The 24,182-nt window shown below is 33.4% G+C and overlaps 1 protein-coding gene across 3 annotated transcripts; it reads left to right on the top strand.

Moving 5' to 3' along the window:
- LOC105158767 (DNA topoisomerase 3-beta) lies at positions 1,689 to 22,110 on the top strand. Of its 3 annotated transcripts, none has more exons than XM_011075623.2 (15): positions 1,689 to 2,036; positions 2,159 to 2,215; positions 3,250 to 3,353; positions 4,674 to 4,767; positions 6,492 to 6,591; positions 8,214 to 8,454; positions 9,995 to 10,157; positions 10,244 to 10,363; positions 13,996 to 14,075; positions 14,641 to 14,919; positions 16,629 to 16,797; positions 17,221 to 17,349; positions 17,491 to 17,703; positions 18,609 to 18,809; positions 21,100 to 22,110. In XM_011075623.2, the coding sequence occupies exons 1-15, from the start codon at positions 2,016 to 2,018 to the stop codon at positions 21,745 to 21,747; spliced, it is 2,619 nt and encodes an 872-aa protein (XP_011073925.1). In that variant the 5' UTR covers positions 1,689 to 2,015; the 3' UTR covers positions 21,748 to 22,110. The 3 variants fall into 3 exon arrangements, with proteins under 3 accessions (XP_011073925.1, XP_011073926.1, XP_011073927.1); XM_011075624.2 differs by having other exon boundaries at positions 1,691 to 2,036; positions 18,609 to 18,788; XM_011075625.2 differs by lacking the exon at positions 1,689 to 2,036 and having other exon boundaries at positions 2,201 to 2,215; positions 4,679 to 4,767.

Here is a 24,182-nt window from a genome sequence, read left to right as displayed (position 1 = left end):
TAAATAATTTTATAATTTTATATGTATATATATGTCTAGAATTTGCATTTTTCTTTCAAAAATGAAAATATCAAACCTTTGTATGATGGCTTTGTAAAGCTTATGAGCAAATATTTATAATTATGAAAATTAATAAAAATAAACAAAAATAGAAAATCATTAATAAAATTTAAACTAATCATTTACCGTACTAACTTATAATCATAAAACTCCAACCACGATATAATTACAAAATTTCCATCAGCTACATATTTAACATACATCACATTACACAACAATTGAATACTAAAACACAAAAAGAAAATTCTATTAAACTGATTCCAGTGCCAAGAGCCCTTAATGAAGAAGTGACACCATCAAATGTCAATGATTGTTGATTCATTCAACTCTACAACAAAATGGATAATAATTAGACAAGCAAAAAATAATTAGAATACATAGAATTGACAATAAATAAAAATACAAGTAAAATAAAAGGTAGAGAAAGAAAAAGTACTACTTCAATTTCTCTATTTTTCAAATCATGTCACCAATTTTTACTTTCCTCTTTCTTCTCAATTTTCACATTCTAACTTTTCCCCCGGTTCGGCCCTGGGAGAAACTATCGCAAATAACTAATCCCAAATACATTTTTCATTTTACCACATTTACTCGTAATGAAAAACCATCATACGGAATACATATTTTCATTTCCGATACAAGAACAAAAATTCACTTGAAAACACTGAAAATTAAAAAATGAATAAAAACAAAACCAAACAAGGGCAAATGACAGATTTAAAATGTGCTAATGATCTGCCATGTTCCTGTTCCATATACAAATCTCTTTACTTTGGAGTCACGTTTCCCACATTTCTCAATCCAAATTATCAGAGCATGATATATCAAGATGCCAGGCTTTGTAATGATTTTAATTGCTTACTGTCACAGGGCAGTCAATAGACTCTAACTCTCATACTGCAGTACCACATAGCATAAAGCTTTAACCAATTCATTCATGGTCACGTATTTCCCGAATTCAAGCTTTAACCATGACTGCTGGTTAGTTAAAAATTATAAAAGAATTGGCTCAGTGTTGCCAAACATCATAACTCTTTTACTGTCTTAATCTAGGCACCAATAAAACAAGAACATCACAATGGTGCAACCTTTTCATTCTAAATTATGATAAAACGAAAAAGAGAAAAGCAACATCAATATTGGAAACCTAAACACAGTTGCATCCAAATCCTAACTTCAAAAAACAAATATGTTGGAAATCAATTAAAAAAGCATAATTATGTCGTCCAACACGAAATCTTTGATTGATATTAAATGACAGTTTAATCACAATCACTGAGTGGAAACAAAGGAAAAAACTTTAAAGGTGTAAAAATATAAAAACAAACATTCAGTGTGATTTATCTTGTCACGGAAAATACGAAAACATGAATCCAAACATTGCCATACTAGATTCTGGTCAATATTCTCATAGTTATAATTATTTTTCTATCAACAATATTTTAATATTTCCCTTGGATATATTTGGTAGGCCATAATCTTCTTATTCTCTTTTTAATATAAAAAAATAAATAAATATTTTTTTCCAATAAAATAATACCCTAACCTAATAGTACCCAATTAAATCAAATTCAGGAACAAGTTTATTTTTACACTATCTAACCTGAAAAACCCGACCCGACGCTCACCTCGGTAAAAGAGAGTTAATCCTTTGATCAAGATTCCCAATTTCTACCCAAATGCCGTTGTTTTCATTTGATTGAAGCTCTCAGCCCTAATTCCCCTCACCTTTATGATCTGACAGTGATCTTTAATCAGTTTGATCCAACGATCCTCGTTAGAAGGCGTTTTTGCTTGTAAAAAGCACAGCAGTCTCTGTAACGGTGAGGGCATATATGGTAAAAGGCTGTCTTTTGCTCTGGCGTTATGATAGGTGCTCTGGCAGGTTCATAAGCATTACTAGTTCCAAATTCTCTGAAACATTACTGCAGAAAACCCCCTGAGGCTCGGAAAAAATGGCTCCCAAAGTTCTAATGGTAAGAAACTGAAGAAAAAAAGTAGGTGCAAATATTTGTTTGATTTGATGTGTTTAAAAAGGGTACTTTTGTAGTCTGTTGGTTGTTTCTGTGCCTCTGATGATGTAATCTAATGAGTTCAGGTTGCAGAGAAGCCAAGCATTGCTCTCGCAATCGCTTCAGCTCTTTCCGGTGGTCGAGTAAGCCCTATTTTCTTTCCGCTTACCCTGTTTCAATGCCATGATCCTTACGAGCGTTGTAGAGTTGCTGGATACTTATTTGCTTGAGATTGTTTTTATGAGAGGGCAAGAAGAAAGAGTACTTGTTTTTGTCAGTAGTTTTCTTAACTAACCATTGGGTACGCATTTTACTTTTCTACTATGAATGAGAAAAAGAAAATGGTGAATTTCCTCTTTTTTGCATGTAAATTGACTGTAGGATGATAATTACAGTTTATGTTTTGCTGACTTTTGTAGTGTTCACTTATCATTGATCTAGTTAATCTTTTCAATGTGGCAACTTCATTTCTTGATTACGAAGTCAAGCTTTTAGCTGCACTTGGATATGCTTCCTAGTTTTATTGACAATGATTTTCACATGTAGTTGCTCTTGCAAATCCTTTTTGTTGGCAATCTTTTAGTTATCTTCCTCCAAAAAAACAAAACAAAGAAGATATAATTGCTGTAACGAGAAAGCTTCATAACATAAAAGTTGCTTACTACTACACTAACGGAGTGAATCTCAGAATCTAGCTTGTTGAACAGCTTAACTCAAACATTATGGAGAATATTTGGAATTTACATTACCATACTGTAATTCAGTGCATGAAAATGTAATTTGTGTTTTCTAGTCAATTATCATTTGCAGGAAGGGGTACCAGCTCTCTCTCTTTCTCTCTCTTACTAAGTTTGCATTTTGCTCCACCAAATTATCTGTTGTTTCTTTTGTTATTTGGATTATTGCTGTCACATTTATTGATAAATTGGAGAATATTAAATTGTCCTTTTCTTTTCTGATCCACAAAAATTCTTGGGTTACTATTTGGTTGGTAATATCTTCATAATGGATCTGAAGGCTTATGCAATCATTTGTTTTTTTCTTCTTAGTGGATATGTCTTCATCTTATCTGTAGATATTTTCTTCTGTAAACAGTGGTCTATTTCTTCCTATGTAATTAGAATTCATTTAAGTACCATATAAATTTCTTTATGTGCGTTAATTTACTGACTTGCAGATGTCAACCCGAAGAGGTAGTACCGAGGTCCATGAGTTTGATGGAATGTTTTTGGGGTTTCCGGTGCACTATAAAGTGACATCAGTGATTGGTCATGTTTTCAGGTTCCAATTTCCTTGACTTTTAGTATATCTTTCGCTATTCTTCTTAATATGCTTTGCTATCATAAAGTTGGGTTAATTAACTTAAAAAAAGACTTCACTTCTAACTCAGATACGTACCTCCCTCTATTACTAATATAACATTTTAAATCCAGTAATAACGTAATAGGTAGTAGATTTCATGCTAAACCCTTGGTCTTGGTCAAAGTAGAAAGGAGAAGATCTAACTGTCAAAGTAGAAGGGAGAAGATTCAGACAGCAATTCAATTAAACCTTTACTGTGTCTGGGAGGACAGAGAAAAGCTAGACAGGTTGTGGAGTCGCAAAATACATGCTAGCAAAGAAGTAAAATCGGAGAAGAAGACTTGAATTATACTAATAATCCCTACAAGACATAATATTGCTCAAAAGTTCATTTATGGACAACATAGGTTAAAAATTGGAAAAAAGATGAAACAGGAAAGTATATTAATCAGCAGGTCACTTGGCTGCCTAAAAAGAAGAAAATAAAGGCTCATGGGCAGTTAATTCTTCGTATTGTTGAAACTTAATCCTCCTAATTTCCAAGGAAGTCAAAGTAATGGGGATAGGATGAGACAAATGTGGACAAATAGACCTCAATCCATATTGAGCATCACATAGTCTCTTAGGAGAATCCCTGAAGAGAAGTTCTTTGAACAAGTTCCAGTGCAGACGAACATGGAAAGGCTGATTTTATCGGTTACTTGGAGTTAAAGTGGAAACATATTATGGGAATTGACTCTTCTAGTACCTTACGGCTTATGGAAAGGCTGACTCTTCGCCACTCTGTTATGCCTTTATCGTCTCACTCCCACTCTCTGACTACGAGCTGTAGTTAAATCTTCATGTTACTGAAATCAGAACCTCAAACTAATGACAAATCTAATCTCGCAGTGGATTTAGTCCTAAAATTACTGGGAAAGAAATAGAAAGCAAATGGGTACTATAGCTTGCAATAGTCATTGATATCATCAGTAACACGTCAATTGTATAAGTGAACTATAAAGTTCTGATTTCTCAAGATTTTTTTTTGATTCTATTTCTTTTTCCTGCATTATTTTTCTTTTTTGTCAATATATCATTTAACATTCTAGCACTATCTGGTTTTTTCATTTTGTCTATTAATTGTTTGGTTTGAGTGAATGCTTTATCAAGTCAAAGTAAGTAAGATATTTGTCTTTGAAAGAAATAATGTTCTAATAATGGAATATTGACTATCCGATAGTTGTTCTGTATGCTTTGCTCTAAAACTTGAACTGTTTTAGTATTTGACTGCTTCATTATCTGTTTTGTGACATTTAGTGTAGATTTCCCAGCACGTTTTCAAGATTGGAATTCTACGAATCCTCTGGATCTCTTTGATGCACCTATTGTTAAATCAGAATCGACACCAAAGGTGGAGTCTTTCATTTTGTTAGCTTTTCATGGCATTTATCCTGATCTTATGTTCCACTGATACTTATGTAATATTTACTTAGGAATATGAATTATGCTATACCAAAAAAAAAAGAAAAACAAAAAACAAAAAACAAATAAGTAGTGTTTTTAAAATGTGATGCAGTTTAAGAAAACTTCGACATTTATTCTTTTCCTTTTTCTGCTCTACTAGCATGCTCTTTTCACCTGGATGTAATTTCCGTCTACTTCAATACATTTACTTAATAACTCCAGTATCCTACTATCAAAATCCTACTATGCATGATCTTTTTATCGAGGTATAAGTTCTTTCAACACAGTGCATCTATTTCTCAAACTTCTTGTTTGAAAAGCTAACTTAGGCTCAGGGAGCACGAAGTATGGGAGCTATGGTGATCCGGACAATAAGACTACTTTTTCCTGGTTAAAAAAGATTTTGTGGCTTAATATTATCAAACATGCTTGTCTTGTATAGCAGCTTGAGAGCTGATTTAATAGGTTAATTGGTCAACTAAGTGGACTAAGATGTTTCCTTAGAATATTCAACATAATGTCGAGGAAATATGGAGGTGTAACAGCTGTTAAGCAGCAATTAATGACAATTCGCAACAAGAAATGTTTCCATACATGATGTTCCATTGCTGTTAAGTGTGTAGGATTCAAACGAAGAATTGTATATTGGTATGGAAAAGATATTGGAGGAACTAACGGACTAAAAATTAAACAGATCAATAGTGCCCCACAAAAGAAACTCAAGACCTGATGTTGTTCCCCCTTTCTTAATTTTCAAAATATGAGAGCAGAGAATGTCCTGCAAAACATTGGGTCTGGTGTAGCCAAACAGATTCCATTTATTCAGTCTCACGCATATAAACTACTATACTTGCTCTTCTTTTTCTCTCAAATTGGCAGGTTGAAAGATTTTGATGTCTTTATCTTTTCATCTTATTCTGATGCTGAAATTTATCTACCCTTTCTTTCTTCATCTCTTTCATGATAAATCATAAATCATAAATCCACAGATTCATTTGCTGAGTAAGAAGCACACACTAGCAGTGATCCTTGTCAAAAACTTTGGGAGAAACTATCTAAGAGTGTATATATTGCAGAGGCTTCATCCATTTCTCAATTTAGGATGATCTCTTTTACCAGTATTACTTGTGCCAAGTTAGAGCTATTCTAGGTTGGCTTCATCTCTCCCAATTGGGCATCTTATACCTTCCTTGCCTATCTGATTGCATTGTCGTATTCATAATGGTGAAAAACTGCTGTAGGCAAACTGCCTTTATTCAATCAATCTAACGTAGTAGACAGGGTATACAAAGTTGGTTAGATTTACCAGACATTGTGAGGTAGTTCTCAGAATTGATCCTTACGGATGGCATAATGCATTGTATCCCTTTAAGCATTTGAGAAAACATATTGTGGCAGGTATAGTTTAACTTTTAAAAACTAAAAGGATTTTTATAATACACCGTGTCCTTGGGGAGTTTCAGGATAATCATCCCCAAGTACTTAGACCATTTAATCTGCTTTCTTTTTTTAGTCTAGTTCTCTAGAAGATAATTCCATAAAAGACTTGGATTATATTGTTTTGTTACTACAATTATTTGGTGCTATCAATAACATCTAATGCTATTCATATTGGTTTTGTGACCCATTTTCATTTTGGGAACACAGTAGCTAACATGCTCTTGGTGAAAGGCTCATATTTGTAGGCATTTAAGCCAAGAAGCTCGTGGTTGTGGACACTTGGTATTGTGGTTGGATTGTGATCGTGAAGGAGAAAATATATGTTTTGAAGGTATGTTTCTTTATGAGATAACTCTGATACCATATTTTAACTGCAAAATTGTTATATGGTTATGCTTTACAGAAGTGCTGTAATCCTTTTGAAATGGCTCAGCACTCATTAGTCATGTGTTTGTGCATGTACAATTTACTCAGAATTGTTATCCATAGGCAAAAAAGAGTGAAAAATGGAGTGGATGAAGATGATACATATAGGAGAGCTAGTTATTTAAGGTATAGGGCTTTGTTGAGTCAAGCAATAATCTGTACATATTCAAGAGTAAAGATCATATGTCATTTTTATACAATTTTGGAGGCAGATAAGAGCTAATCATGCAAGTTATATATCATTTGGTTCATAAGGCCCTGGGTTACACATAATTTAGTTTTTCTCGAATAATATATTAGATGACATGCATCAATTGAGAATGATATCAACATGGTACCACCTATCTAACATAAGCCCATAGCTATTATGATTTAATTATGCTACATGCATAGGTAAAGTTATAAATGATACCTACTACCACTCCTTTAGAAGATAAATCAATAAATTTGTGATCGTTGTCAATGTAAAGTTGATGGGTCAAAAATCTCCTCCAAGATAAAACACCAAAACAAAAGGGTGGGCGCTGGGCGCATGGCTGCCCCAAGCAGCACCTAGAGCCTTGTTGGTTGGAGGCCTGGGTGCATGCTGGGTGCAGCGAGATTGCACATGATGGCTCTTCTTTTTTGTTATAATTTTTTTGAGAAAACGTAGAAAATGCTTGTTTTAACAAATTAAAATAGGAAATCAACCTAATTGATCCCAAACAAAGATTTTCCAAAATTTTTTAATCAATTAAAAGTGCATGATATTTATCACAAAGAAATTCAGACAATTCATATGAGTAACACGATCATGTGATTGATTTATAATTTGCATAAGCTGGTATCAATGCCACCATTTGTTCATAGAGTCTGGAAGATACACGTTCAGTATGCTCATCAGATGACATCAGCTGGAAAAAATAATCAATTGTAACAATTATCATAAATAAATTTGCATCCCGTGGCTGTGATAATTATCATGAGAATTATCATTGATTCTTAGTATGAAATATTTTAAGGTTAAAGTCATGGAAACATTTCACCTTGCAACCATGCTCGGTAACTACGTTTGATCTAAGGACTTCATTTGAGATGAAAGCAATGGAATGAAGATGAAATTTCCTTTTTATCGATATTGATTTAGGAAAATGTCTGCCCCAGGAGTCATTAGGGAGCCAACTCTAACATATGTGTCTAAATGGGTTGTAAAGTTTTAGATGAGACTTTGGAGTGGAAGTTTGTTATGTTTGCATTTTTGCCCTTGAAAGTAGTGTATTAGCAGTGGGATATTAATATTTAAAATGAAATGGCATCTCCTAGAGAAATATTCCATTTTAGGAAATGGAGTCTTGTTTTAGGATGTCAAGAATAAGAAAGAAAAGTGTTATAGATTTGGGACAATGGAGTAATACTTTTAATGCTCTTTGAGTATGCATGACATATGTAAGCTACAAAGATGTCACTTTTATGTTTCTCAATAATCCTTAGCTCATACTTGATGTGAAATAATGTCCTTTCTTACCCTTAACTATGCATTCACTTCAGTCATTGAGTGCACCGGATTCCAGTCAACACCTGGCAAGAAAGTTCATCGTGCTCGATTTTCAGCTGTAACTGAGAAGGATATTTTGAAAGCCATGAATAGCCTTGTTGAGCCTAATAAAAATGAGGCACAGGCTGTGGATGCCCGTCAAGAGATAGATTTGAAAGTTGGAGTTGCCTTCACACGGTTCCAAACAAGTTATTTCAATGGGAAATATGGAAACCTTGATTCAAGAGTGATCTCGTTAGTCTCTTTCCTTGTCTAACCATTTTTCTTTATTGGATTCTGTCACATTTTAGCTTGCATTATTTATCTCTATTCACTTTTGTCAGTTGCTAGGTCTTATCTTAATGAACATAGGACATTTGTGTTCAAAATGAAGGGTGTAAAACCAACAGACCTGATATCAAAATTTTCAAGATTGAGCTTCAAATTGATCTCACTAATGAATGTTGCGGAGCACATTCGGAGAAGCTTTCTGGAAACGCAATAGCATGGGCAAAGAGAGGGAAAGAATAGATGGAACAGCAGGAACAGAAAAAAGAGTATGGGAATTTCAGGGAGGCTTTGCAAGTGATATTTTTTTTATGTTTTAAAAATTGGTCTTTTTTCCTGGTGTCGATCTTACGCACCATGATGACTTAAACATTGTTTAAGGTGAAAGAATGTACCTAGGACATTGTTTAAGGTGGTAAATTTCTACAGCAAACATGATTGAGATCAGGGGATAGGATTCGATGAGGAAGCTAAGTGGCTTAGACAAAGGCTGGGGCGCAAATTGGATCAGTAGAGAAAATGAAGGCTCAAAAGTTGATGTAATGGATAATATTCAATAGAAATGCAACTATATTAAAAAAAATGTTTATGGTCGAATTAGAGCTAGTAAGCTGCTCAAACTAAACAGCTCTAAGAAGTATTTGAGCTGGTCCAGCTTAGATGACTTCAAGAAGCATCAGATTCCGACTTGAATATTATTAGAGCGAGCTTCATTCAATTGCAGCCATATTCAAAACCACACTGGCTTATTTGCTAGACTATTATTTCTAGAAAAACACCGAACAAATAGATATGCTGCTAATTTACTCTATGGAATCCATAGCCTGATTAATTACAATCTAGGTGAGTTCTGTTTTCTTTCTAATGTAATATATTGCTGTTAGGTTCAATTTAATTCTTTTGCCCTGTCATATAAGTGAAACAAAGGGAGATACCTGTTTATTGATTTCAGTGATGCTTATAGCTTTTCTTGTTATGGATAACTATTCTTGAAAAATCCTGGGTATTTTTTTATCTGAATCTAAATTTTATAATTGGTAGGGTCGGTCTATCGCTTTCAGCTATATGCTCTTCGAGAAAATGCAATATCCAGTTCCTTCGTCTTAAGTCAAGTTCAGTTTACTTTTGAAATTCGGAACTCTTAGTCGGCGAGATCTATTTTTTGTTCGAGGTTCAAGAGGAAGGAGAGGAACCACCGCTCAATGGTGCTTCCCATTGGCGGATGAATGCCCATTTTGGAATAAGGAATTATTGGGTAGCTGGATCAGAACGTTCGCCTAGCCTTAGTGTAACCCACAAACGATAAGGGAGATTGAAAAGTATTGAGCATGTAGATTTTAACTATTTTTGGTAGTTGTTACTGGTGATCCTGCTCTCAAATTTCATCTAGTTATTAATGAAGCTTTTAGTAGCAGCTAATATTTTTTTCAGGCTTTCAGCAAACTTCCTTTTTTAGCAAGCATTAGTTGTTGGTTACTTCTGTAATTATTTTTCATTCTGATTTCAGTTATGGGCCATGTCAAACTCCAACCCTTGGCTTTTGTGTGCGCCGTCACCTGCAAATTAATACTTTTAAGCCAGAAAAGTTTTGGACATTGCATCCTTACATAATGTACAAGGGCTATGAACTAAAATTAGACTGGCAGCGTCACAGGTTATTTGACTCAGATGTGAGGCCCTCTATCTTTAAATTTCCTTAATGTTCTAATATATGGTATCTTCAGATGCTAATTCCTGCAAATTTTGCTGATTATAGGTCACACAGATGTTCAGAAACTTTGTAAAAGAGGATGGGTTCCTGAAAGTTATTGGTATATCCGAAAAGCAAGTGTCAAAAGGTCGCCCCACAGGTCTCAACACAGTGAACCTTCTGAAGGTCAGAAAGAACTAGGTGTCTGTATTTCCGTTTGATATGGTTTTGATTAATTTAACTTCCTAGTCAGAATCACTTATGTGCTGTGTCAATTCTATTTTTGTTTATGAAATTCCTCAACTTCAGATTAAATTATGGGTATTCCCTCACAGTTTACTCACTGTCTAATACACAAAAAGAATAGGAAACTGAACAGAGGTCTGAGTGATGTTTGAGGTCTAATTCTCTCATTTCACATAAAATATGAACCAAGTCACATGTTCGAGAGTGGGTGTGTTGCTGTGGATATAGGTGAAACTGCCAATCGTGTTGTGCAAGTGCATCAAGTATCTAGAATTACTGTCATCTATCTCTGTACTTTTATAAAAATATAACTCTTTTTGGCTTGTTGATTAAACTAAATTGCCCTTAAATTAATTAATTTAATGGTAGTTCTGTAAATTTATTGTTAATTTCTTAAATTTTAACTTTGATTATATCCTAAATTACTAATATGTTTTACTTTTAAATTATGAGTTTTTTCACTTTGTTTTCTAATAAGAGATTTTATGAGTTTATTAAACTATATAAATTATTATGGAATTACTAATTCGTAATTGATTTTCTGAATACATTTCTTGATGCACATATATATACAATGTTTTCTTAAGAATGTATATGAATAACATCTATATCTATGCCTTGTAGATATATGTATAATATCATAGAAGTACAAATAAACTCATAATGTTTTTTTTACTTCTTAACTTGTACAGAAAAAAATATAGAGAAGAATTATTTTGCAATTCATAACACGGTAAACTTGGATTTGGTCATGAGCTACAAAAACAATAGTTTAAAAATGAACATTATTTTTAAGATTTTAAGTAAGGCTCATTAAACAACATTAATATGTTTTAATGGAAATACATTTAGATAAGTGAATGATATAGTGGACTCTTCTTAAGTAATCTCTTCTATTTTCCACATTGACGTACATAAAAGATATTATAACAATAATATGATTTGTTAAGATATCTTTTGATTTTGTCGGACATGAAACAAATAAAATTTATTTTTTAGGAAAAACTAAGAATTCAACTTATAATCTTACTAAATAGAATATTTATTTATCTTATTTTTTTTATTACAGGGTCGCCAAAAGCAATTTTTTTTTTTAAATGTATTACTTAGAAATTTAAGATAAGGAATTAATCAATGTCACAAGGTACAAATATTGACATTTGAGCGCTTGATTCAGGTATGATTGATTCTATTTATGTTTTGTATTCTTTTAAGATGCTCAATACTGAAGTAATATGAACCTCAACAATTACTTTGACTATGTAGTAAAAAGAATAAGTATTATATGCTTTGCAATGAGTGTTACCAAAAATAATAATGTGTATCTCCCAGAGAGTTTGTACCAATTGACAAATGATATTAACTTTTTGTATTTATTTAAGATAATTCTTATTAATGTATCTTATTTTGGAAATTAATGAATTTTTTTATTTTTCTAATAAATCAATCTATCTCGTCATTTGAATTAATTTTTATATCAATTTATTTTCATGATATAATTAAATGTAATACTGCTGTTTTAATTTTACTGGAAAAATATAAAGTATTAGCACAATTAAATACCAAAATACAAAATTTTAATATCTTACATTTGATATGAATACTTGGAATTATTTGATTAAGACATATTAATAGCACTCATTAGTATTAAAAGATAAAGTTTAATTGTTCATGAATTTTAGATCAGTCATAAAAAGAAAATTATTATAGGAACTAGGTTAAGTCGATGATCTTAAAAACTAAACATTATCTTCAAAAGTACAATATTATGACAGCGTGTTTATTGCATATAATTTTCTGTCTTTAAACAAATATAACAAGATGTGTTCTCTTTAAACTACTGATGAACATTTGAAATTTTCAATTTGTCTATTTGTAATTACAAAAAAAAAAACAATGAAGATGTCTAAAAAACCTATAAAACATTGTTAATGAAAACTTTAGTTACTAAAAACCATATGACCAGTTAAGAATTAATATAAAACAAGTATGAATATGAAGCAAATTTATATATTTATTCAGCATTTTGGGTCTATGTAATGTGTTTGTGCGCAAAATATATGCATTAAAAATGGAGAACCAAAAGTGCAGTCTCTACTAATAAAAAGATAAGAAAAACTATATATTTTTTAGCACTGTCAAATCTTTAACCATATTTATATTTTTAATAGACTTATGCAATTTATTCATGCTTCAAAAGAGTGCAACTGTTTCTAAATAATCTTTGTAGAAAATATATAATAATTCTTCTCGTTGTAATGTTCATAAATTTTCTAACAAGAATTAGAAATATTTTTTGATTTGTTGAATTTTATATTTAACAATACTTACAAACTCAATATATTTGTAGAGGTGCTTGCGATACGTGCATGGTAACATGAAAGGCAATCATTTCGACTTTCCCTCAGACCTCATGCAATATGTTCATGTTCCAATCTAGCTTCAGTGGGTGGAAAACTGCATGCCACTGAAAACATGTTAGACTCAAACTTAATGGTAAATTGCACTTCAAAAAGATGATTAAAATTTAGAAACTAAAAAATAAAAACCAAAACGTCTCAAAACAAGCATACCACTTTGACATTTTGGGAAGAAAATATTGTACCAATTTTTTTTTTTTAAAATCTTCATTGTTTTGAATTAAACCAAAAAAGAAAAAAATACTTGTGATTCAATTGCAAAAAGTAGGTTAATAATATTATATCAAAATAAAATTAACAATATACATTCATTAATTATTTATAGAACATAAGGAGTTTAAAGAAATGAATGCATTAATTAAACTCATTGGTGGAAATAGATTTGATATTAATAGTTTGCTTGTGATTATGAATATACAAGGATGTAAAATGTATCTAACTTTATAACTATATATTTTGAACTGTTCAAATTGAGCTTTAGCCGAAGAACTGATATTTGTTCTATGGGATTTATACATGTGTAGAGCTTTTGTAAGCTCCAGAGCAGACACTTCCGTTCTCTAAGTTATGGTGACAATAAAAAGGTTTCAAAAGTTTATGCATAGCCAGTTTAATAAGTTTGATTTGAGCTCTTTTCCAACTACTGTCTACTTTAAGATGATTTGATGCCCATTCATGTAGAGTGACTTGAAATTGATTTAAGTGGCATAGTTATATATGTAGATTCTTTTGTTCAAACTTTTTAGAATTTGATCATACAACAGAAATATTCATTATTTGACAAGTTGGTGTTCGCATTCACAAAAGTTAATTGTTTCTTAGAGTTATCCATTTAAGCAATAAAATATCTTCTCACAATAAACTGGAGGACTAAAGTAGAAGGAACCTATTAAATTGCTGTACTTTAGCATCTTATCTGGCCAGTGACTTGATTTATTGGATTAGCATAGCACACAGTTTTTTTTGGAAAACTACATAGGTGTGCCCGCTCCATCTGCCCCTAGAAAGGAAAAAAGGAACAAACAGAAAGGTCTTCAGCTTCTTAATAACTAATTTTTGCTACCAAGCATTGAAGAATAATCAGCTCAGTATAAAGTATTAAACAGGAAAGAGATATAAATTTTTATTGTGGTCATGTCTTGATTAATTCAGGTTGCTTCAAGTGCTTTGGGCTTTGGACCCCAGCTGGCTATGCAATTGGCTGAGCGTTTATATACACAAGGCTTCATCAGGTTTTTGTTTACATCGTTTTGTGTTATGGTGTTTTTCAGCAACATCATCTGTTGCAAGCAATTCAAAATATTAGGAAATGAGATGAATATGAAGTGGATTAAGTTTAAGAAACAACAGGCATGTTACCAGGGCATGTATAAGTGTTTTTTCTTTCCCTTTTGTTTGTCTTGAACATTTTGTTTAACATTCTAATACATAAAGAAACAAATAATATACATTTGTCTAGTAATCAACTGGATTGAGTTACTCTCTGATCATGATGCAAAGATTTTTTCTGACATTTTACAGTGTTTTCGTTGGAATTCTGAGATTATATATTAGTTAGTACAATGCAATGTAATTGCTGAGTATCACTTGTGGAATTTGTAATGATGCATAAAAGTAATGAGAAAAATGTATGTTGCCTAGTCAGTTTTCTCTTAGAGTCTTGAGTGTAACAGCCTGATGTCAGGCAGAATGATGGTGATAGTGTGACGACCTTCATTTGATCCATCTATTTGTTTGATCCTGATGGTTATATCCCTTTCTTATTGATGTGTGTTTCCCTCATTTGTGCTATTTTAGCTATCCCCGAACGGAGAGCACTGCATATCCGGCTTCATTTGATTACAAAGGCACTCTTGGAGCCCTAGCCCGCAATCCAGTTTGGGGTGATTATGTTCAGCAACTTTTATCTGATGGCTATCATAAGCCTCGATCGGGAACTGATGCAGGTGATCACCCTCCAATAACTCCAATGTCTTCGGCTACCGAGAATATTCTGGGGCATGATGCATGGAAGCTCTATCAATACATTTGTCAACATTTTCTTGGAACTCTTTCTCCAGATTGCAAATATACAAGGTTAAAGGTCTAATATTTCAGTTGAATCTCTCTCATTTACTTTATTCTCGTCTGTGCTACAACTTCTATTTAAATGCTATGTTCTTTTAGATTGAAATTTTATGATTGCATAGTCTTCACTGGCAGTTTCGATTTTACAAGAGACTTCAGATTAGCTAAGGCATTTGGAATTGCCATCCAAAATTCATCTAAATCTATTTCATTTACTTTGCGAACCATATTTCACATGCATGTAAAAATAAATTTTTAACTGTTACAAATTTGGAGATTTGACGAATCTCAAGTTTTTAGGAATTCGGATCATTTTGTTTCAGGAGGGGTTCTTGTTTTAGGTGGATTTGTTGTATCAGTGCTGATCTGTTTCCTCATGGGTAGGAACATCATCATATATATAATTCTTTATGCTATCTGCAAAATTATTTGTACAAGTTTTCCAAGATTCTTTTGCTTCATGGTATCAAAGCCAACAAGCTCTGAGTATTTCTAAACACTCCTGTTTTTCTTTGAGTGCCAAAATTGAGATTTCAAAAATTCTAGAAGAATTTGTAGTTTATTTCTTGGTGGTTTGTTCTATTAGTTGCTGATTGTTTTCATTGTCGGCATGCACATCCTAGTGTATATAATTCATTGTGCTATCAGTAAATAAATTCTCGCGAGTTCTTCACATCCCTTTGCTTTGGATGCCATGTACCATATGTCTGTACTAGTGTGCAATTGTTATTACGGTTTTGGTATAGCTGGAGTGGTTTCATATCATGAGGCATGAATAACGTCTTGAAAAAATAGTAGGTCAGAAGCAACATCTAACTTCTGAGGCTGTACTTGCATCCAAGTTCTGGTTGTATTGATAGCTTTCTGAGTTTAGACTTCAGATTTGCAATCATCACTCATAAATGAATAACTAGTGTTGAACAATGAATAGCTGTTTTTCTTTTTCTCATTTGCCTCGTCTATAAAATCATAATTCAAGATGGTTAATTGATTAGATTCCTTAATAATAGGTGAATAATTACTACAGGATAGATGGGGATCTTACTATTGATCTTCTAAGAGATTAGCATGTCTTATCTAGTTTTTCATTTTATATACCCTATAGAATTAGCATTGGGAGCTAACTCGGGTCACTGCACGGATTTTTTGGTATGGGTTAAGTTAGTTACTTGCTAATTCTCTCAGTTTGACGTGCAGTTGGAATTAACTGAACTCCGTTTGATGGTTTGACCTTTTCCTATAATACTAGCGCAACATGTATAATATTTTGTATATGTTTGTTACTTTGTGTTAGCCTTTACTTTGTTCAATGCAGTAATTGTTGATATTATCAATGTGTCCTATCGTTAATATATTAAATATTAAATGATTGTGCTCTCTAACACGTTAAGCTTTTAGATGAGGAGGTCGTTTAACACCTATTGCCTAATATTTTGGAGCACACTGCTATGTTAGCTGTTGGTAACCAAGAAAATAAAATATATAAATTATGAAAGCTACAATGATTTATCCAGAAATAGTGATTTCAAAGCAGCAACTTATGGTGTTGCCTTTTCGTTTATTTGCAACATCATCTGAAACTTCAACTTTCATTGCACTTGTACGATTTGATGTAGTGGGAGGCTTCACAAAACATTACAATTTTTTACAAATTAGTTCACGTTTAGGCAGAAATCTCTGTGCAGTTTGATAAGATTTGCAATTTATTTTGTCTCTAGGATAAAGATTGAATTTGAATCTGGTGGAGAATCATTCTACTGTGTTGGGCAGCATGTCTTGGTGAAAGGATTCACATCCATTATGCCATGGTTGGCAGTTACCGAGATAAATATACCTCAGTTCACTGAAGGGCAGAAAATTGACATATCAAGAATTGAAGTAGACGAGGTATTGAACCCTTCCATTTGGCGGACACTTAATCACTTGTTGGATTATTTGCTAAGTCTTTTCTTTGGTGGTAGAAGCAGGGATGTTCTTCAAAGATGTCAATGTATTGGGTTTTATTCTGGAAACACAAAAGTTAGTAGGAAGGAACAAAACTCACTCTTGGTTTCTTTCCCACGGGCAACGATTAATTAGCTTTCAGTGTGTTCAGTATTTGTTTGTGATAATGGCCAACTGCCTGTTGGCTCTTTGGCAAGAAATGTGATTTTTATTATGTACCTAAGATTGCATGAATCATGGTAGATACTTGTGGATCTGCATTAGGTGCTTAATTAGTAGACATGCAAATATTACAACAATTGTTACTTAGAGCCCACTTGAATTCTGTGTCCATCTTTGCCTACCTATAATTTTATGGACTTTCAGGGAAGTACACAACCTCCAGATTACCTTAGTGAAAGTGAACTTATCTCTTTGATGGAAGAGAATGGGATAGGGACGGACGCATCCATCCCTGTACATATTAACAACATATGCGAACGCAATTATGTACAGGTTTGTATTACCTATTCATTGTCTCTATAGAATTTTGCATGCTTTAATGAGCTTGAGAACCATGGTTTATGTTTTAAATGTTGAATTGATGTGGAAGATAGACAAGTAAGAACCTATCCTACCTCTATATTTGGACTGCAGGTACAAGCTGGAAGAAGATTGGTTCCAACTGCTTTAGGTATCAGCTTAATAAGAGGCTACCAACTTATAGACCCAGATCTCTGTTTGCCTGATATTAGAAGTTTCATCGAGCACCAGATAGCCCTTGTAGCTAAAGGACAAGCAGATCATTCATTAGTTGTTGAGCATGTGATAGAGCAGTTTAAGAGGAAGTTTATTTACTTTGTCAAGCAGGTGATGCATAGCAGTTATTTGATTTGGTTTCTAGAGGAAACATTTTGTTTCCATTTGCTTTTCTCAATGCATATCCTATGGCCTTTTTCCCCATGGTGTCTCCTCTGAGCCAAAAGTTATTTCAATTGCATGACATAGGTTGATAAAAGATAATACTGATATTTATGGTATTCTTGGTGTTGCTCTTAGTTTCTTCCGCTTCTTGTTAGTTTTATAGAATGACTGCCTGGAGTTTATGCTTTCTGGCAGTTTCTTTCTTCGTGAACTAGCTTAGTAGGTAATGAATTCCCTTTTGCTCTCTCTTGACACTGATGCTCCACTCAAACTGAGAGAACAATTGTTTCATTAGGAGATTCATGAGGACTTGCTGTGTATTAAAACAGAGTTTTAAGTTTATAACAAAATTTTACTGTTACAATCAAGTACATGCTCGTTGATATGCAAGTTATTTTTTATGACTTACAAGTTATAACTCATTTTTTTTTGTTTTAATATAGCTGAATGAAAATAGAGTAGAGCAAGTTGAATTACATAGGAACTGATGGATTGCGTCTGTGCATCTCTCCGACTTGTCTACAGCTTAGATAATTTTGGATAGTGATCTTAAATGTTATTGTATATATCTCGGAACCAGATTGCGAACACTTATCTAACTTTCTTTAATGGTTTATTGAAGATGAGTAATCTATAGACTAGTGTTTCTCATAAAATTTGCCTCTTGTAATTCAAACCCACTTTCCCTTTGTCCACACATCATGAATATAGAGAAGAAAATACATGAATTAGTCATCTGAGAATAAAAGAATGTAAATTGAACAAAATTCACTCTGTGATGTGTCTTAAATCCTAATTCCCCTATAGCTTATCTGGTGCTATTCCTAAAAACATGTTCCTGCTTGATGTAGATTGAAAACATGGATGCGTTATTTGAAGCAGAATTTTCTCCACTCTCGGACTCCGGACGCGTGCTTAGCAAATGTGGCAAATGCTTACGGTACATGAAGCACATACCTACCCAACCGTCACGGCTGTACTGTGGGACATGTGAAGAAATTTATTATACTCCCCCGAAGGGTACAATCAAGGTATCGCATATATCACCTGAAGTAAGTTTTTGGGGTTCTTTGAGTGACTTTAGAGTTTGTATAATTACAGACTGTACCTCCCACCATTTTGAAAACACAAAAACGTTTCCTCCATATTCTACAGTTAACAAACCAAAAATACATATATAGACGGACTAAATTGCCTCTACTTAAAAGTGGCAAAATGAAAAGTAAAAAATGGGTAAAACTTCCTTAGAAATAATATAATTGCTGACGATACCCCTTGGGAATCGCAAAAACCTCTACTCACATTTTCGATGTTTGCATGTTACCTCCTTCCATTATATAATAATTACATGCCTTCCTTCTAAAACTTTAGAAATATAGTGGTGTAGTTGTTTTGTGGTTAATGTGAGAAGGGAGGTAACGGTAATGTTTCAGGTTGCATTGGGATATATTGTTTTCGAAAATTGCATGTGGGAATGCGCTTTTAGAAGCTGCTCAAGGATTATGTTAATTACGTGTTTGCTTATTTATATAGTAAATTACAGTCTGAAATATTTGTTTGTTCTTCGGTTAGAATAATTAATTCCAACTATGGAATCAACAAAAAGGAATATTTCATTGGTTCAAAGTAAATGAGGCTTTATTTGAATCGTTTTGTGAAAATCATTACAAATTGGATACCATTTAAAGTCCTAATTTTTACAAGATTAGTTGGCCATAAGTTAGTTTCTAATTTTTCAATTGCATTATACCTCCAAGTCCAATCCTTTCTATATAGCTTCACCTTATTATATGGTGCAGTTAAATGAACACATTTGTTGGTTTTCATATAAAAATGTCAAGTGGAGATGAGAAGGTAAAAATTGATAAAGCTAAATTTGACATCTGGCAAGTGCATGAAACAAATAATATCATCTAAAGAATTGACCTTCGTACAAATTCTAATTCATTACAACAGCTCTCAAGTTTGCTAAATTACTAACAGTAAACTTGGAAAATCAATTGAGTTTTTGGGATAACGTCATCATGATCATCCTAAACCCCAATGGAAGGAAGTGTTGATCAAATTTTGTAAGCTTTGAGGAGATAAAATGGGAGGTGTACAGTCTGTAAGTACACTAACACCTAGGAGAGGTGGTAATTATAAACGTTTTCTTCATACATTGGTCTTTTTCCTGAGGTTGGAGATATTTTTTTCCTATCAAGCTGCATCCTGTGGCTCTCGTCATAGTTCTTTCTAGCATGCCTATGCTTCCCGACCTTGATGTTTGTTGTCAATGTGAATGCTTTTTGGATATTTTGTGACTTTACATCCTAGATACCAATCAGTATTCTATTAATTATTCATCTATATTGTTCGTATGCAGCATTCTAATATGTATGATACTTCTCAAGGTTGCAGTTTCATGGTTATTGGTTTGTTCATCTAGGTTAGACTTGTTTATTCTATTGTGTAGAGGTCCTTTCCTCTGCAATAGTATGGGTGTGAGTGTACAAAAATTACTTTTTTCCTGAGAGATCAGTGAATTAGCAAGCAACCACTGTATCTTGAATATCTGTACCTGTGAGTTATAGCAAGCAACCACGGAGGGAATAGTGCTATTTCCACTGGATAAATTATGAAGACTAAAGAGTCAACTGCTGGATCATTCTAAAATTGGAGCACTTGAAAGTTTTTAGTGTACATGCTTGTAAAATGCAAGACCTGAAGCATTTTTTTCAAAATTTTCATTGTTCAGACATTTTGTCTTTCAGTAATGTATAAACAGGGACAAGATGCAGATATAAGTACTAAGAATAGATATGCTTGAAAAGGGGAGAGCATAACAATAATAGATGAGATTGGGGTAACTAGGTATCATGGTCTGAACTGCATATACTGCTCACTAGGGAGGAGCTGCTTAGATAGCTGTGGCCACTGTGACCTTGATGAGGGAAAATTATTGATGTCAAATCAACAACTGAAAATTGTGTACGTCCATCAGAACTATCTACCTGGTGTTCTTAACTAATTGTAAATTATGTACATCACGTTGAAGGAGTGAACACCCAAATCTCCGTTAAGCTTTAATGGATTTATGATGTCAACAATTCTCCTTTTGCTAGGTAGTGTGCCACAAAAATAAATTAAGCCTCCGGTAAATAATTTTCTAAGAATGCAAGGCATGCCAACCAAGTCTTTTTGAACAGAAAGTGTAAACTTACATATTCAACAAATTTCCTTACTGTCTTTCTTGTCTGTTCATTCGATCTGGTGTTGTGTTTACCTCACATGAGAAACCTTATAGTTCTATCTACTTATTGCTGATATTATAGACGGTCTTTTCGTGGCTTTCTCTTTCAGCTATACAAGGAACTCACCTGTCCTCTGGATAACTTTGAGCTTTTGATCTTTTCAATGCCTGGTCCAGAGGGTAAATCGTTCCCATTCTGTCCTTACTGTTACAACAATCCTCCATTTGAAGGTATCGATAATTTATTTGGTGCAAGTAAAAGCAGTGGTAGTGTTAAGTTGGGTAAGGGAGCTGGCATGCCGTGTTTCCTCTGCCCACATCCTACCTGCCAGCATTCTATGATATCCCAAGGTGTTTGTGCTTGCCCAGAGTGTGATGGTACACTAGTGCTTGACCCTGTCAGTGCTCCCAGGTGGAGGCTGTATTGCAATATGTGCAACTGTCTTGTTTCCCTTCCTGAAGGCGCTCATAGAATCTCCACGACTAGGGATCATTGTCCTGAATGTGATTCGACTATCATAGAGGTGGACTTCAACAAGAAGACTACCCCTTTGAAGGATGGAGCTACGTTACACATTGGGTGCATTCTTTGTGACGAATTGTTGTATTCACTCGTTGAGATGAAGCATGGGAAGTCGTTTTCAAGAAAAGCAAGACACAGAGGACGGGGCAGGGGAAGAGGGCGAAGAGGTTATAGTGGAAGAGGAAGGGGCGGCAAGAAGCAACACGATCCAAGAATGAGCTTCCGTGATTTTTGAACGAAGTCATGTCTACATTTTTAAAATCTGTTGTTCAACTACATGTGGATTAGTTATGACTCTCATTTCAGCATGACATGACCATGAATACGGCCAGACGTACAGGACCGGACAATGGTGGTTTGGACACACAAGATTTGTTGGATTGCTCAGAAGATAAGTTTCTTCTACCAGTAGCTGAGACAAGGGTGAATACATTTGCTGGGAATCCTTTAAAACTTGTTTGAAGCATACTGGAATGCTTTGTGGCGCGGACGTAATGTAGGGGAAAACTTATTTTGTAGGACGATAATAGGCTGGTGTGGAATTTCCTATTTCATTGTGAAGACATTTTTGATGGTATAAAAGCATTAATAGTGAGTATGCCTCGCGAGCCGACTCATCTAGAGCTCGACTTGAGATTGAGTTTTTCCAAGCTTCATTCGAATTTTTACTCAAACTGGAGTCAAATTTTCGGACAAGATGAACGCGAGCTGGATCCTTTTCGTATTGTTCTAATTTGCTATTTATAAAACTAATTAACATTTACAAGATTTGCTATTATTAACATTTTGCATTTTAAATTTAATTAATTCTTTAATTAAAAAAATATACTTTAATTACATTAAATTAAAATATATAATTAGTAAGTTTTAAAAAGCAACACAAAATCTAATAGGCAAAAATCCAGATCTAATCCATCCAATTATTTTCGATATAATATGAGTGACCCAAGGAGTATTCTGCAAATAAAATACATATACATAAATAACAAATACGGGTATTTATCATGTATAAGTTTGGGTAAAATAATACACAGCCATGCTGAATTGGTTTTACGAAGTTGTGAAATAAATAACTCTCTGGATGTTGGGTGCACATATAACGTTGTTAATTGTAAATGATAAGGAGTGTTAAATAGGATTGGACCTGTTTCCGTACTAGGAATATTATTACCATTACCGACATGGCTTTCATCACCTTCGTTGTTCTAAGAGTGATCAAAAGACAATCTCTGCAGTCCCAATGGATTATATATCCCTTGGCCTATTGTATCCTCACACTATAACAAATATAACATTTAATTATTATAATTAATAATAATTGATCACGACCATAAAATGATTGGTACCCGTAATTTTGATGGGGGTGGCTAAAACATTTATCATGATCAAATATTTTTATAATGACTCTTAGCTCTGGTAAATAATTTTTTTATGGTGAAAAAAATTAATTTTTATTAACAGATAGCATTTACTACTGTTTTTAATCATTATCATTAATATTATAGCTAATAATAATTTTTTTTTAAGTGCCATATACCTGCTAGAATAAGTTGCAAATACCCCTCAATTTGGCTAAAATTGGAGGATAGAAATTTGAAGCATTCATGGTGATTGACGTAGGATTTTCAAATTTCAATAGGCGTGCATCTTTTGTTCTTATTTTAAGGGCATTGGCGGAAACAATCACATTTTCTATCAAAATTTGGTAAACATGGGATTATTATAATCACAATTTTCATCATCATACATAAATAAATGATAAAATTGTCATATTCTTATAAATCTCTTTTTTAATCCCAATCTTTGACCTATCATCGTCCTAATAGGCCTAAAGAGCCTCCACTATCCACAACCCAATTTTCAATTTGATTGGTTGGAGTCCTTGTCAAAATATGAGCTCCAGGTTTAGGAATCATTCTTGTTTTTTCAATTCTTTCAAATAAGATTTTATTCATTGTTATATGTATCATTTATTATATTTAAATTTAAATATCTAATTTAATATATTAATTCTTTTAAATTAACAAACATATTCAAAATTATAGACTTATATTTATAAAATTCGAACCCACAATCTCTTAATTTAGAAATCATTCCAGACCTGCGTATTTTGACGGGCTAACTAAATTTGAGATTGGATCTTTCCTCTATTATGGGTCGATGTGTAGGGATTACAATTGGACTGAACCACGGTTGGTTGGATGATGGTCCCCTTTCTTATGGTAGAGGTATGCTGTTCTCCACCATCTGTGGGATGAGTGTCTGTTTCTCTTTGTTGTTGATTTACTAAGGATGCTTGTCTTGAGGTTGTCCGAAGCTTGTTTGCCTGTTCTTGCCGATGCTGTCATGCAGGCGACGTGTTGTCCACTAGGGCACCATCACAACGGACGTCTATACAGGTGTGGTCGAAATATTAATCATGATTTAAATTAGAGCAGATGTTTTAGCTACGATTAAAAATCATGGCGAATATTGATTAATTATGGTAACAATTTAAGTTTTTTTATTTGATTTTATTTAATCGTGATTATAGTATTAATTTATTACGATTTAAAGTGAAAACTCAATTTTTTTATAGTGCGTGTTTGCTCCATAATTGAAAATCGGGTAGTTTGAATGCATCACTATAGCCCATTAAGTCATCTGTATATATGAGTTAGGAGAAAATTG

Source organism: Sesamum indicum, linkage group LG3 (genome assembly GCF_000512975.1).
Source record: "Sesamum indicum cultivar Zhongzhi No. 13 linkage group LG3, S_indicum_v1.0, whole genome shotgun sequence".
Classification (NCBI taxonomy): domain Eukaryota; kingdom Viridiplantae; phylum Streptophyta; class Magnoliopsida; order Lamiales; family Pedaliaceae; genus Sesamum; species Sesamum indicum.
Note: the sequence above shows the minus strand (reverse complement) of the source record. Positions and strands in the feature narration are given on the sequence as shown.